Here is a 15,939-nt window from a genome sequence, read left to right as displayed (position 1 = left end):
GAATTTTATGTGAAAAAGGAAAGGAAAATAAGTAGGAAATATATTTTTTTGTTTTTGGGTTCACATGGTTGTAATGTTCCTCATCCATTCCGAATCCGTGATTCTTAAATTAGAACTTGTTGCCTCTGATTTTTCTTTACTCTTAACAAAACAATCCAATCCAATCCATTCAATCGAAGCGTAATACATTAAACCACATCTCAGGACATGCGTTTGCTACTAACAAATTGATATTCAGAACACTCATCTACCCATTACCATATGCCCATTAAAGACGCAGTCGGAACATGTAGATGTTGGGGTTATTAACTGCCCCAAAGGGTGTATCTGAACAATCAATTATAAAATTGTTCTACTCAAATGTTGAGTTTGAAACCTGAATTAAACTTCATCCATTATAAAATTGTTCAATCAAACTCAATTAATTTATAAGTTCTTAAAATTTGAACTCTATCAATTAGGCTTAATTTGATTGTAAGTTAAGGTAATATTGTGTGTGTATAATGTTAAATATTGATATAGATATAAATTATGACTTATATAATGTAAAAATAGTCATTACAGAAGCTTGATTAGTTTTACAAGTAGTACTAAAAAATTCAAATTTGACTTAACAAAATACTTGTGTATTTTGAATTCGATTTGAATTCAAGTAGGGTCGAGTCGAATTATATAGTGGATTGAGCCTACGTAGCTTGCAAGTAAATTTTACTCATTTACGTTTCTATCTGAACTAATAAAATTTGATAAATTTAGTTTAAGTGTAGGTTTGATTTAATTTATTTTTGTTTTTAGTTCTCAAATTGGTCAAACTTTTTTTTTTTAACGATAATGGATGAGACCCTTTGGACACTTGACTAATCTATCAGGATAATGAGCTCGCTCCTCTACCTTTTTCTACTTAGATATCAATGTATTATCTCAAATGGAAAGTTATAACCCCCAAGATTCGAATCCTAGTCATTTAACCGGAAGAGTCTTGATTTACATTAGGTTAATTGATCACATTATAATTCATCAATAATTAAATAAGAATAATCAAAAGGTAGCTCTTTTAATTTGAATACTTGGCCCTTTCCCTAAAAAATGAAGAAACCTTAAGTCTTAGTTCACAATCCCACATCAAATGTGTACTAAAAGAAAAAAAAAATTGAGCTTACGAGGATGGTTTAAGCTCCAACCATGTAAGCTACCTTTCATAGTGAATAATACCACATTGGAGTTTGGTTCGAGGACATATCATTTATCATTGCAGCCACATTAAGGGTACTACTATCATGTTGTATCCATGCACAAGGATACTTTGACGAGGGCGTCAAAGAATGGACGAAAAGAATATCATAGTTCCACATTAGATGTGGACTAGGAAAATTTTAGACTTCTAAGCTCCAACTATGTGAGGCATACCTTACTGGAGTTCAGCTTGAGACCATGACACTAGTCCTAGTAGTTCCAGCTTCCACCTTGGAAGACCAATGTTGGGTTGTTGGTTGGCCGAGCTTGGTATCATCCTTATAACGCCTCTGAAGACCTCGCACACTCTCATTTGCTTTGCTCCTCTTATTTCTCTAAGATTTCTCATCAATCTATGAATCCACTATGCAGATATTAATGGTCTCAAGCATGATATATCAGTATATCCTTGAGGAGATATTTGTTTTGCAACATCTTTTAACATTTATTGGAGTTTATGCTTATGACAACTCAATAATATTTTTGTTTGAGAACTAAAATCTGACGAACATCTTTATATTATTGGGAATTCAAGATTTGCATAAACATAAGCATCCCGTTCTGGTCTTTCTCTATGAATAAATTTTATGATAATCCTACTTTTAAGATCAAATTGTACTCACCATTTCCTCTTCCGCTTGAATAATGGATCTAAGAAATCGAAACCTTCTAATGATATTAATTTCTTGATTATCAAGTTTGTTTTATCTCCAATACTCCCCCTTGCGTTATTGAAATTACATTTCATATACTCTATCTTATTCCTACTTATCCTAAAACCTTTAGACTTTAAAACGGTTCTCTAAAGTCCTAACTTGGATTCCTCACCACTCATACTTTCATCGATCAAGACAATATCATCTGCAAACAATGTATATCAAGGGAATTTATTTTGGATATTTCTAATTAATTTATCAAATACTAGAGCAAAAAGATAAGAATTCAAAGTAGAAATTTAATGTACACCTATTGTGATTAGAAATTCTCTAGATTCCTCTCATACAACCCTAATGCTAGTCACTACTCTATTATATGTGTCCATAATGTCTTCAATATATCTATTGTAGACTCCATTCTTTTCTAGAACCCAGCAAAGAACTTCCCTATAGGCCTTTTTTAGGTTAATAAAAATCATATGCAAGTCCCCTTCTTTTTCCCAAAATTCTCCATTAATCTTCTTAAAAGATAAATAGCTTATATTATCAATCTCTCAAGTATAAAACCAAATTGATTCTCTAAAATTCTCATTTCTAATCTTATTCTTTGTTTAATACTATTTTTCATAGTTTCATCGTATAACTCATTATCTTAATTTCGTGATAGTTACTACAATTTTGAATATCACTATTATTTTTGTATAAATGTATTAGCATGTTTTTTCCTCCACTCATATGACATTTTCATAGTTTTTTATAATAGTGTTGAATATATTAGTTAACCATATACTTCCTTTATCTCCTAAACATTTCCAAACTTTAATTGGTATGTTATCTGATCCTATCCACTTTTCATCTTTTTTAAAATTATCTTAACTTCCAGAACTCTAATTTTGTGAATAAAACTCATATTTTAGTATTTATCTCATTTGTCACTTTTAAGCTCAAGTTTTCAGTTTAGTTTTCATCAAACAACTTATTAAAGTGTCCCCGCCACCTCTCTTTTATGTCTTCTTCTTTGAAAAGACATTATCATTCTTGTCCTTTATACATTTTATATTACTTAGATTTTTGCATTTTCTTTCTTTAACTCTAGCAAGTTTATGAATGTCTTTTTTTTTTTTTTGTATCTAATCTAGTATATAAAGTATCATAACCTCTATGTTTAGCTTCAGTATAATTTTTTTGTATACATTTTTCTTGTCTCTTTATATTTTTCGATGTTTTTTTTTTTGTCTTTTTTATATTTTTACAACTTTACCATCTTTTATACCTGTTTCTTTTTCTTTTTCTTTATGCATCCCACTACCAACTTTCTTTACCGCTCGAGTATCTTTCTTTGGATTCACTTTAAAACCTTTTTTGCTATCTTTATGATAGAGTTAGTCATTCTATTCCATATAGTGTTTGTATTTATCTTATCTATTGTTGTCCAATCACTCTCTTTAATCATTTTACCTTTGAGTTTTACTATATTTCTTCCTTCAAGCTTCACCACTAATCCTCTTGCTTTGATTTATGGTCCTCTTTCTCTTTCATTTTTAGATCTAATACTAGGACTCTATATTGTGTAGTCAAACTTTCACTTGGGATAATTTTGAAATCTTTACATGATAGATGATCCCCTCTCCTAGTTAAAAAGAAATATGTTTGACTTCTATTTTGCTCACTCTAGAAAGTTATTGAATTTTCTTCTCTTTTTATAAAGTAGGTGTTCGACACAACTAAATCGTTAGACATGACAAAATCTAAAATTATATCACTAGCCTCATTCTTATCTTCAAATTCACGACCCTAATGCATCCTCTCATTACCTATATCGTCCTTTCTAGTGTGTTCATTTAAATCAACTCCTACAAATTCTTTAGACGTTGGTAACTCTTGTATAACACTATCCATATCTTCCCAAAATTGCCTTTTAAGGTTTTCTGCTAAACCTATTTGGGAAGCATACATACCAATAATATTTACTATCTCTAGGCCTAGAGTTATCTTGATTTTTATGATTTTATTCGCTATTTTTTTAACATCTACTATGTTACCTTTAGGTTTTTGTCTTTTATGATTCACACCCTATTTTTATGTTTCTTTTTTCTAGTATTCCAAATTTTAAATTTTGATTTCTCGATTTCTGTAACTTTTCGCCTACCCATTTCATCTTTTAAGGCAGAGTAAGTTAATTTTTCTTCTAATCATTGTCTTCACCGTCTCCATGTTCTAAGTTACTAATCCAGTCCTATCCTAGGCCAACTATTTAGCCCTATCCCTCCACGTTTGTCCATTTCTTGCTACGCTTGGGATGGTATAAGTGTAAAGTGTCACTTGTAGGAAACATCCCAATGAATATTTAGTAAGGATTCATGTTATAAAGATTTAATAAGTTTTACACTACTTATTTGATATCTAACGCAACTCTACTCTTTTATTTAGGCTTGGGACAATTATGTGTGAAAAAATAATTTGTGTTGCATAGGCATTTTTATTTTATTTTATTTTTTATTATTTAAAAAAAAAGGTATACTAAAATACTATCGTGCGCCCATTTCACAATTTTCCGAAGCACACCTTAAAATCAGATCAAAAAATCACACAACCACCACATTGAACTCAAATTTAAAGCATGCAATTTTGGCTTGTGAGACAAAGGTAGACTAAAATGATAAAAATAAAAAATAAAAATTGAGCAATAGTACTCTTTAAAATTTTTTTGTTTAATCCAAGAGGTGCAAAAGGTTAGTACTTGTTTCTGCCTTTCATAGTGTTTCCACCACCCACCCACCCCCCCCCCCCCCCCCCCCCCCAAAAAAAAAAAAAAACCCCAAACAGAAGAAGAAGAAGAAGAAGAAGAATTTGGGCCATTCAATTAAGTTTCTTCAGGAGTTCATCGAAAATTGAAAAAGATTTAAGAGTTAGTACATTACACCTGCTTCAAATTTTAAACACAAGATAGGAAATGATGAAGGCTTCTTTTTTCGTTGTTTGTTTGTCTGTATTTTTTCTTCATTTTTTTTATTTTATTTTAAATTTTTGACAGCTAGTACCCACACTCTCCGTTGTTCTGCAAGTCTAATAGATCAATATTGCCTCCATCTACCAATAGAATTTGGCTACTTTTGAAAGCTGAAGTGACCCTGATGTTGTGAATGAAAATGAAAGCAATCACTAATGTTGCTCAAATTAAAGACTGTAAGCAGCATGCTGTCAATGAAGATACTATACTAGATCAACCTTACTTCAGCCAACAATTCTCTTTTTCCCTCACCCTACAACTATAAGGAGTAAGGCCCTCTTTGTAATTTCCAAAAACACTAAAGAAAAAAAAAATGCAGCATTCTATTTATACATCATTAACATTTAATTTTTCTTAATTTTAAATCATAATAGAATAAATTTTAATTTTCAGTTGTATTTGATCTAAAGAAAAAATATAACAGAAAATAAAATTATTTCTTGTTTTTCTTTCCTTTTTTTTTTTTGTTTTCCCAAACAGACCCTAATGGGCTTTTGTTCAAGCATTGTATTCCTAAACAATCTTTTAATTGCTTACAGACTAATCACACTTGAAAAGCTTGCGTTTTGGAGGAACGCCATTGGGTGGGTCGACTTCTGTCCACCTACAAAGAATATTGTAAATGCCAAAAATTGGGAGGATAATATGCTTTGGCTTGCTACGTTGGGGAATGCTCGGAAATTTGTAAACTGGCTTGGCTTGGATTCGTCATACCAGGCGAGCTGGAAATCACATGCTATATAAAACTCAACTTTGCCAAGAAGCTGTCATGAGAAATCCTGCCTTGTCCTTTGTGCCTTTGGGTGTTAGTAATTGTATTTTTTTTTTTTGTCAGTAAATGTAAATTTTATAGTTCAAAAAGGATATGTACAGCAACACCAAGCATACCCAAGAAAAGGGGGAAAATGCTCCCAAACAAGTAACAAAACATTTCAATCAACCTGGGCATATCCAGGGTTTCAAAGGTATATATACAACTCAAAAACAGTAGTTACAACAGGTTGAACAAAAACCACAACCAGACTACAAACTCCCAAAAACAAGCATTTACAAGCAGTCCACCAAACCCTAATCCTGAGCAAACAAAGGAAATCTATCATACACCAATCTGAATGTGTGAATTCGAATCACTCTAAAGACACCTTCAGGGGAAAGAGACTTCCCTTCAAATCTCTTTTTGTTCCTATAAAGCCAGATGAAGTACACTGTTGTAGCCAAACTGACTCTCTTGGCCACAGCCTGAACGCCAGTGCCTCTTAACTTCTTTATGCAGCCATTGAATAGCAGCTTTCAAGGTAGACATTAGTCTATTCAACCCCAACCATCTTCGAACAAGGATCCAAACAGAATTGGAAGACCTAAACTTAAAAAATAAGTGATCCACAGTTTCATCACCCTCTCTACACAGCTAACACTGATTGTCAACCTAGTCCCTTTTCAGCTTATCACAAGTAGATAGCTTCACTTTTAAGCCCACCTAGAGAATAAAAGCATGCTTAGGAGTACAACCACTCCTCCAAACTTCTATATGCCATAAGACTTTACAATCTTTATTCCTCCAATAGTTGTAAATCAGAGAAGCACTCATTTGGTCATCCTTCACCCACTGACCCATCAGATTCACAGCATTCTGCGGGCCCCTGCAATCCTGTATCATCCAATTTTTTATCTCCAAAATTTTCTTCATGAGTGGGGAAACTTAATTCTTTGAAAGAGCTTCCCATATATCCCCACCCCTCAAATAGACATGATTGACCCGCTTAACCCATAAAGACTCCTTTTTCCTATGGATGTCCCATAGGGATCTAGTAAGGAGGGCCTTATTCCAAGCAGCAATGTCAAAAACACTCAAGCCATCTTCATCCTTGGGCATACACACCTCTTTCCAAGCCACCAAAGGCTTTCTTCTACCTCCCTAAAGAAAGGATCTACATAGCTTCACAATATGGCCTAGCACAGCTTTTGGGAGAGGGAAAATAGCCAACCAGAAGCATTCAACACCCTGAATAACAGAGCTAATAAGCTCTAATTTACCCGTATAAGAAATTAAATTCCCAGGCCAAGAGCCAAACAGACTGGCAATCTTATTCACAAGAGACCCATATTGAGCAGAGTTGAGTCTAGTAGAGGCAAAAGGAATGCCCAAGTATCTAAAAGGAAATTCCCCAACAGCAAAACCAATAGCTTCCCTGATATCTTCCAAATCAGCACCCCTCATACCAGCAGTGTACACATTAGACTTTGAACAGTTAGCCTTGAGACCAAAACAAGCAGAAAATTTATCCAGGCACTCCAGAATACTCTTCACTGAAGTCAAGTCACCTCTAGAAAAAAAATTTAAGTCATCAGAAAAATCTAGGTGAGTGATCTTCAACCTTCCACACTTGGGGTGAAATTTAAACTCATCTTTCTCCTCCAAAGACATTAACAATCTCGAAAGGTACTCTAAGCACAACACAAAAAGCAATGGAGACAGGGGGTCACCTTGTCTAATACCCCTTCTTCCTTTAAAGAAGCCATGATACCCTCCATTAAAGGAAATAGAGAAAGAGGTGGTAGTGACACATTGCATAATCCAATTAATCATGATGCTAGGAAAATTAAGCTTTTCAAGCATACCTTCCAAGAACTTCCAGGAGATAGTGTCATAAGCCTTTCTCAAGTCCACCTTGAGCTTGCATCTTGGAGAGATCCACTTCCTACCATACTTCCTCACAAGCTCCTGGACCAAATATACATTATCAATCATGCTTCTCTGGCCGATGAAAGCAGATTGAGCTGGGTTCACCAGATAATCTAAGCAAGGTCTAATCCTGCTCACCATGATTTTAGAGATGACTTTGTAAATAACATTACAACAGGAAATAGGTCTGAAATCTTGCACTGTTGATGCATGATTAGATATAGCAATCAAGGTATTAATAGCATGATTAATCTGCTTCAACATTCTTCCTTTCACAAAAAATTCTTTCACTGCATGAGTAAAGTCCTTGCCAATGGCTCCCCAAGCCTTTTTGAAGAAACAAGAAGTGAAACCATCGGGGCCAGGAGACTTATCTTCAACAATACTGAAGAGAGCTTCTTTAATGTCCTCATCCTCAATATCTCTAACCATCTGAACAAGATGATTGTCACTCAAAATCTGACCTTTAGCAACAACAAGAGGATCCACATCTGTACAGACCTCTTCAGTTGCCAACAGACCCTTGTAAAATTCCAGGAACTCATCAGCAATTTGTTGTAAAGAGGAAGTAGGCTTCCCATTACTTCTCATTACTGAAGCAATATGGTTCCTCCTCATATGCCTTTTCATTAAAGAGTGGAAGAAGCACTTCTATCACAATCCTTTAGATACTTGTGCTTAGCTTGCTGAACCAAGAACAATTTGTAAGCCTCCTCAAGCCTACCAGCGCACTTTTCTTCATTTTAACCATCTTCCGCAAAGCCTCATCATCAGGGGTATCATGGAGCTTATATTGCAACTCCACTAGCTCCTCATTGGCCCTAGAAGATCTAGCACCAATGTGAGAGAAGTTGAGACCATTAAGCTCCCTCAGAGGTCTCTTGAGACTCTGCAACTTCCTCACCAATCTAAACATTCTACAACCCTGAACTCCATATCTCTAACCCTTTCCAACCACCTCCTGAAATCTTTCATGGCCGGCCCACATATTGAAAAATTTAAAAGGCCTCCTACCAAGGCAATCCTCACCAGCTAAGCACACCAGACGAAGGGAGTGATCTGAGAGGTGGCCTGGCATCTGAAAAGAAGCATGAACATTCAAACCACTCTGAGCCCACCTGTAGTTAATTAAGGCCCTGTCTAGCTTACACCATACCCTTCCATTAGTCCAAGTCAAAAAGCAACTAGAAGAACTGACATCAAACAACCCAGCCCTCATAAAACAATCCCTGATGTCATTCATTTCATAAGTTTCATCAATTGACAAGACACTGTTAAAATCTCCCAACACCAGCCAAGGATCAGAGCAAGACCTGCTGGTCAGAACCAAGCCCTCCCAGAAGGCCCTCCTAGCAACCATTAAATGCAAGTAGTTGTATTGTGTAGCTTTGTACTGTATTATTCCTTTTTGGTGCTAATATAAGATTCTTAAATTTGTGCCAATATTTACATATAACCAGAACATAGCAGGATTATTCAGAACCAAAATCCAGCTTGTGCTTCTGGTCAAGACGAGAAATTTTGAAAATCTGACTATAATAGATTCAAGGTAAACAAATTTGTGTCATTGAAAATTCATCATAAATAAATAAATAAAAAAGAAAACACGAACTGAATATTTGCAATTTGCAATCTAGTGGCCCATCACTGCACCTAAATTCCAAACTGAGGCGAACCCAATATCACCATGAATGCAAATCCCAAATAAGAAACTTAGATTACAGTAGCCATTGGCCACCATGATTGTAAACCCATTAGCATATCATCTCCCAGAACAATTATTTCTGCAGTCTCTATGTAATCTCATTGGGCATTTGAAAAACACACAAAGTAACCTATTTAAAAACACAATTCAAAAAAAAGAAGTGGTGAGAGTGTGAATAAATGCCTGAAACTCTGAGAAACAATGCTTCAAAATTTCAGCAGCAAAAGCATGCAGCTGCACTTGTCTGAATATGTATCTATCCTAAATTCAAATCAGGTTAGTTGCTTTTAGGGGATCTTACAGCAACTGAAAAGTATGCCCCAATGGCAAGCTGTGGTGCCGTTGTCCAGACTCATATCACCAGAAAACGCCAACAGTGAACCACATATTGCTGCAAACGTTACAAAATGTGGAACATTTTCATTTTGAACTCTAAATTTAACATTCCAAAGTTTTCATTCAATATTTTTTCACATGAAATAACTTTTTATTAGTTAAATTTTAATTTTATTTCTGTCATTATTAATCTAATTCTCAACAGAAAACCTACACTACATTTAGAAACACTTCAACATCCTCTTGAATATATACCAGTGCTGTTACACCTTTTAAACCAATATATCTATTTATGTGTACCCCTAATGTTCCACATGTTGAGCATGTGCCATACTGCAGTCCCGTTCCTGTTCCACAAACCAAAACATTCATTCTAGACTTCTAGGTAACATCACCATACTATAGCAGTCAGCCAACCATGTGCGTATATGACAAAGGTAAATTAGCTCCTTGAAAAGAGTCAAAGAAAGTAATAAACGGGTAAGACATAAATGAGCTTTCACATGGAAAGAACGCTGACAAACAGCACACTCAATGATCCCCAAATCAGGGCTTGGGACTTAGATCTGCAATAATGTCCATGAAAATGCAGCCAGAAATTTTTTAAACCAGGGAAGAAGAAGAGATGATATCCTGAAAGAACAAACAGAAACAATAAGGAGACTGGAAAGGAATCATGTGAATTTTGAAAATCAATACAAGTAAAAGTGTTCATGATTATGGTACAAAAATTGGGAAGCAAAACAAATAAAAGTAAATTAACAACAAAAGTAAATTAAAAACAGCAGAGGAAATGATTAGAGATAAACATCAATAAAAAAAACAACAATAAGAAGATATCAATAGAAAAAAAAAAAAAAAACAGAACAATAAATAAGAGATATACTCAAGGGGAATCAGAAAGCAAATTGATAAGCTGAAATGGCATTGGAAACAAGAAATTGAGTCTAAAAAGGGAGAGAAATTGAACCCTGGAGATAGTATGCATCTAGAATGAACATTACAGAGGGAGCTGTGGCTACCATTGACACAGGAGACTGCAGAGATGCTTACACATGAGGATGGCCATGGAGAGAGAGGAACATTTTGCATGGAATTAAAAAATTTTTATGGGACATTTTTGCCTTTAGAAAAAAGAGTTAGGAATGGAGACCTAGTAGAATAAGGCAGGAATGTAATAGGAATTATATAGTACAGGAAATTCATTCTTGCAAAAATTTGTGTTACTCCATTGAGCATTGAATAAGATAGGAATAGATATTTGAGTAAAATTTAAGTATGATATTCTTTTTATTCCCATATTATGAAATACGAATAAATAAAAAATTTGGCATACCCATTTTCTTTCTGATGACAACACACTGTCTTTTGTAAGTTAACAAATGCCCATACTCTGACCATTCTATTCTTCAGAATAGATATTCCACAAACCAACTGAAACCAGAGTGTTTCAATAAGTTTTGATCCCACTGATATACGAAGTTTTTAGTTATGTCATTTTTTTCAGAACCAAATCATTTATAGAAGCACTATAGACTCATATATATCACAGTGGACCCAAAAGAGCGAAAAATTTATACATGAAATTGAAATTTGTTATGTTAGGAAGCCTTGATGTCAAGGTTTCAAGTCTCAATGCAAAATCATCTAGCCAAGTGTAATTTGCATTAATTTTTGGATAGAAAACGTATATAAAACATGTATTTAGAATTTTAAAAATTAAATTAGGTCAAAAGATACATTGCAATAAAATTTTCAGGTCCCAATGTGGAATCCCAACTCCCCCAACCCCATACATAAATTACTCCCTCACTAAAATCCAACATCCCTTCAGTTTCTAAATTCCAAATTATTTCCCTATTTCCCTCCTAGGTACGAGGCTGCACACTAGCAACTAACCACACCTTTCCATCATCCGTTTTGATATACCATTGTTCTTGTCAGACAACAAACAGTCCAGCCCTCTATGATCACCTTTCGTGTTTTTGTTTTCCTTTTTCCTTCTCTTGCTATTTTCTTTGTTCTTTTTCTTTTCTTTTCTTTTTTCTTTTGTTTTTGGGGGTAATAGAACGGGTCAAGACCAAAAAGATGAGTGGTATACATCCAATCTCTTTCTCTTTGGGTGCTGACTCTAATGCCTCTCAAGTTGGAGGTGTATAAACATCACCTAACTCTAGTTTGGTACAACATAACACAGTAGCAAATAGATCTTCTAGTTGATTATGACTTCAAGAATGAGCTAGCCACAATCTCCATTCTCACAAAATAAGCTATTTTTTTATGCCCTTTCTCCTCCAATCATGGTTTTAAATAATGGCTGCCATCATTACATAGCACCGTTACATAACGGTTTTTTGAGTTACCGATATCATTACACACCACAAAATTGGTAGGAAGAAAAATCATGGCTGTGGCAGCCGTTACGGACTTCGACCGTAACATAAAGGCCGCTATGGCTGTTATGTAACCGCTATAGGACTGTTACACCAAAAAAATTATTTTATTTTTTACTTTTTCTTCTCACTTTTTCCCTCTTTTTCATTAATCATTCTCAATATACCATGTGGCGAGAGGAGGAAAAGAACATAATGAGAATGACAATGATACAAAATTTACTATATCTTTAAATACTCACAAGAGAATTAATTAATAATTTGAAAATACTAACTTGATAGGAAAATATTTTATTTTGATAATATTAGCAATTTGATATTTATGTTCTATATTTTCAACTTCAACCTTCTTCTTTTCTAGTTATTTTATATTTGTATTATTCGTATGTCTTATGTGTCTAATAGATTAAGAGTGTATAATGTATTTTGTTTTATTAATTAATTTAGAAAACATAAGAATTTATCACAGATAAGAATAATACGAAATATAAATATGCACACACGTAATTTTTTTCACAATGGTGATTTAAAACAAATGTAAACTTGTTGTCCTTACCAAATAACTTAGTCGAACTAAAGGATCCAAAATATACTAAAACTCTTTACAAGAAGGGTTAAAAACTCAAAACATGCAAGTACACTAATCTGCACAAGGTTGTGTGTGCTTGAAAAAAATTCATAGCCGTTACGCCTGCTTCCCGTCATGTAACATCCGCTACTGCCACTTCCCATTACACCCGTTACCATTACGTTACGCTACCCGCTACCGCGATTTAAAACCATGCCTCCAATGAACCCAAGGATTACTTGTAAAGATGGTAGTTTTACCATCATACAACATATCCATAGCTTTCATTATCAATAATGGTAAAATCAGAACTAAGTAATGCTCTCATAAATAAATGTCCTTGATTATTACGTGAATTTAAAAAAAAAAAAAAAAAGCATTTTATGAGCTGAAAATAAACATGGGTGCAGCTGGGATTACCTTAGGGCTTAGGATGATAACTCATGCCATTTGATGAGCAAAGCAATAAAGTTGCAGGCCAAATGCAGAAGATCAGACCTCAAAGCAGGAGTTAGCAACACCCTAAGCTCATCAACTATTGAAACTCATGCAAAAATGATTCTGAGCCATTCACTGGCACGCTTGCAACAGCAGAAGTTGATAAAGTTTCCAAACCGCAAGTGAATTGTTTGGACATCCTTCTTTTTACCATGGAATGAGCAAGCATCTAAAGCAGAAATGGAAGTCATTTTCTAGGACATGACATGCCTTAACACACACGTTATGATCCATTCTCATACAGTCATACCTCAATCTCTGCTCAGTTACCTGAAAGCCTGAAATCATTATTACACACTTCTATCCATATCACAGCATCCATTTGCCATAATTCTGCCCTATCTACCGTAACTCACTGGCATTCCAAGTCATGCATTAGCATTAGAAAAGCTTGTAGCCTCTATTAAAAAATGGGCTGTGAAAATCCTTCGTTAGGTCCTCCCCACCATTGCTATCTCCTAGGACAAAGCTCTATATAAAATTAGCGCTTTTGCTAACCTTGAAAACAGCCCCAAACCCCAACGTCGCACGCTATGGAGTATTAAAGAAACATACCTCCTCCATTAAATTACAAGCTATGAAAATCCTTCATTAGATCCTCCACCCAGTTGCTCTGTACCCAACTCTACCCTTGGTTTAGCTGCAAGTCCTTTAGCTAACTTTTCCTGATCATACTTCCAAGCCATATCCACCATGCCCTTATCCAACAGAGCATCAATTAAAGCATCGTATGCAAACTCATCTGGGCTGCATCCATTTTCTTCCATCTTCTTCCATACTACATAAATGGGTCGAAGGAAGCCCCATCTCCCAAACTTTCTCATTAGCATTACATAGGTTTCCATCCTTGGCCGAATCCCAAACCCGATCATTCTATCGAACAGCTTAAGAATCTCTTTTGGCTTGTTCATAGACCGAAATATGCAGTGATATGTGATTACGTCAGGCATACAACCCTTCTTAGGCATTTTATCAAGCACGGCATATGCTTCCCTAATTCTCCCATTTTCACAGAGCATCTTAATAATTGTATTATATGTTACCACATTTGGCTCACAGCCCAATTCCATCATCTCTCGATAAAGCATAACAGCTACATCAACACCCTCCGAAGCACCAATAGCCCGAATCACAGTGTTATACGCCACCACATCCAATTTAATTTCCCTCTTCTTCATCTCCTTGTACAGTTTCACAGCCTTCCATGGCTTCCCCTTCTTGCTCTGGATGTCCATATAGATTGAATACGAATGCAAGTCCTTTTGAACACCCCTCCGATCCATCTCTTCCCAAAAATCCCTACACTTGCTCCACCACCCCATCTTAAACCACCCGCGAAGAATCATATTATAAATCTTTGTGCTCATGTTAAATGGCAAATTCCTGAACCCGGCCTTCCCCAAACACAAGTCTTCTGCCTCAATAACATGCTTATACTCGCAAAGAGCGTCGATGAGATTCGAAAAAGAAGTCTCGTCCTTCAAATTGAACTCATCCATTCGATTAAACGCATCCATTGCCTCTTTCACAAGATGGGCCGACACATATCGCTTGAACATGATTCGAAATGTGACGTGGTCAGGCATCGAAACGGCATTTTCCCGCATCCGTTGAACCAAATCCCATGAAAGATCGAACTCGAAAACCTTACCCAAAATGTCAATCATCCGATTATACGTACCGGTGGTATGCCGAAATCCGCAATCGGTTTCGACCCAGTTGAAGAAATCAAATGCCCGTCTCCAATCATTACCATACGACGAGAGGATTTCTTTGATGGTATCGTGATCGAAGTCTATTGAAGAATTTGAAATGGGTTTTGGGCCGTTAGCGCCAGGAAGCGGCGTGGATTGAGAGGATGCGGAGGAAAAGGGTTGCAGAAGCAAAGTGGTGGAGTTGAGAAGAGCTCGAAGGCGGAAGAAGAGGATCCCTGAGGAGTTAGAGGAGATTGATGGAAGCATGGTTGTGCTGATCTATCTGTCCTCTGTTCATAAAACAAGTATGGTGATGGAGGGAATGCTCTGCTGCTGCTGCTCAGAAGGCGCCTCTTCTACTCGAACAGATAGCAGGAATGCTAGTAGTACAGTGGCGGGTACTCCTTGCTGAAAAATAGAAAAATTATTCAGTAAAACACAGACAAAAAGATACAAAATCATCTTTAAGATGACAAAATTCTATAAACCTCTTAGATTTATCAAAATAATAATAATAATAATAATAATAATAATAATAATAATAATAATATGCATCCTCACTTATATTTAATAACATCTTTTTAAAATTTTTGAAACTTTGACCAAAGATTAATAGGCATATAAATGAGGTGTCACGATCAATAAATTGTCATTATTTCCTATTATAAATGAAATAATGTACTCATAAATATTAAATTAAATAAGAGTGTGATGTAAGACAGGAAATGTCGACATAAGTCTTACGATTTCAACCCTTACACAAGCGCATATACTTAAAACACTTTAAATTAAGAATTTAATTATCCGAACATAAACATCATAAATAATGTTATATAGCTCACATGTTATCGAATTTTTAAAAGGTATATGATGCTGTCCAAAAAAAAAAAAGTCCCAAGAGTTATTTTATAAAGGAATCAAGTTAAATGCGGAAAGATGCTATTTCAATATTTCAAGTCCATGATTAGCACGACAATATTCCCATAATTATTTAAAGCTAGCAAGTATCAAAATTGCAATCTATGGATTTAAAGGACTTACCTAATATGGAATTTCAAATTTCCAGCAAAGGCTTATAATATAATATAAGGGTTCAAATAAGTGCTGAGATTACCAAGAAAATTGTTTGGATGACTTGACGTTATTCAATACAAGTTTTAGGT

The 15,939-nt window shown here is 35.1% G+C and overlaps 2 protein-coding genes across 2 annotated transcripts; both read right to left on the bottom strand.

The window, feature by feature from the left end:
* Nucleotides 1–6,814: 6,814 nt before the first annotated feature.
* On the bottom strand, nucleotides 6,815–8,200 carry LOC131151298 (uncharacterized). The gene has a single exon (XM_058102553.1). It carries the CDS (start codon nucleotides 8,198–8,200, stop codon nucleotides 6,815–6,817), a length of 1,386 nt encoding a protein of 461 aa, XP_057958536.1.
* Nucleotides 8,201–10,002: 1,802 nt separating this feature from the next.
* Nucleotides 10,003–15,214, bottom strand: LOC131152336 (pentatricopeptide repeat-containing protein At1g80550, mitochondrial). Its single transcript, XM_058104168.1, has 2 exons — nucleotides 13,005–15,214; nucleotides 10,003–10,256 (listed from the first exon to the last, which is right to left on the bottom strand). Exon 1 carries the CDS (start codon nucleotides 15,041–15,043, stop codon nucleotides 13,658–13,660), a length of 1,386 nt encoding a protein of 461 aa, XP_057960151.1. The 5' UTR covers nucleotides 15,044–15,214; the 3' UTR covers nucleotides 10,003–10,256; nucleotides 13,005–13,657.
* Between the last annotated feature and the right edge of the window lie 725 nt (nucleotides 15,215–15,939).

Source organism: Malania oleifera, chromosome 3 (assembly GCF_029873635.1).
Source record: "Malania oleifera isolate guangnan ecotype guangnan chromosome 3, ASM2987363v1, whole genome shotgun sequence".
In the NCBI taxonomy this organism is placed as follows: Eukaryota; Viridiplantae; Streptophyta; class Magnoliopsida; order Santalales; family Ximeniaceae; genus Malania; species Malania oleifera.
This window is presented reverse-complemented; position numbering and strand designations above follow the sequence as displayed.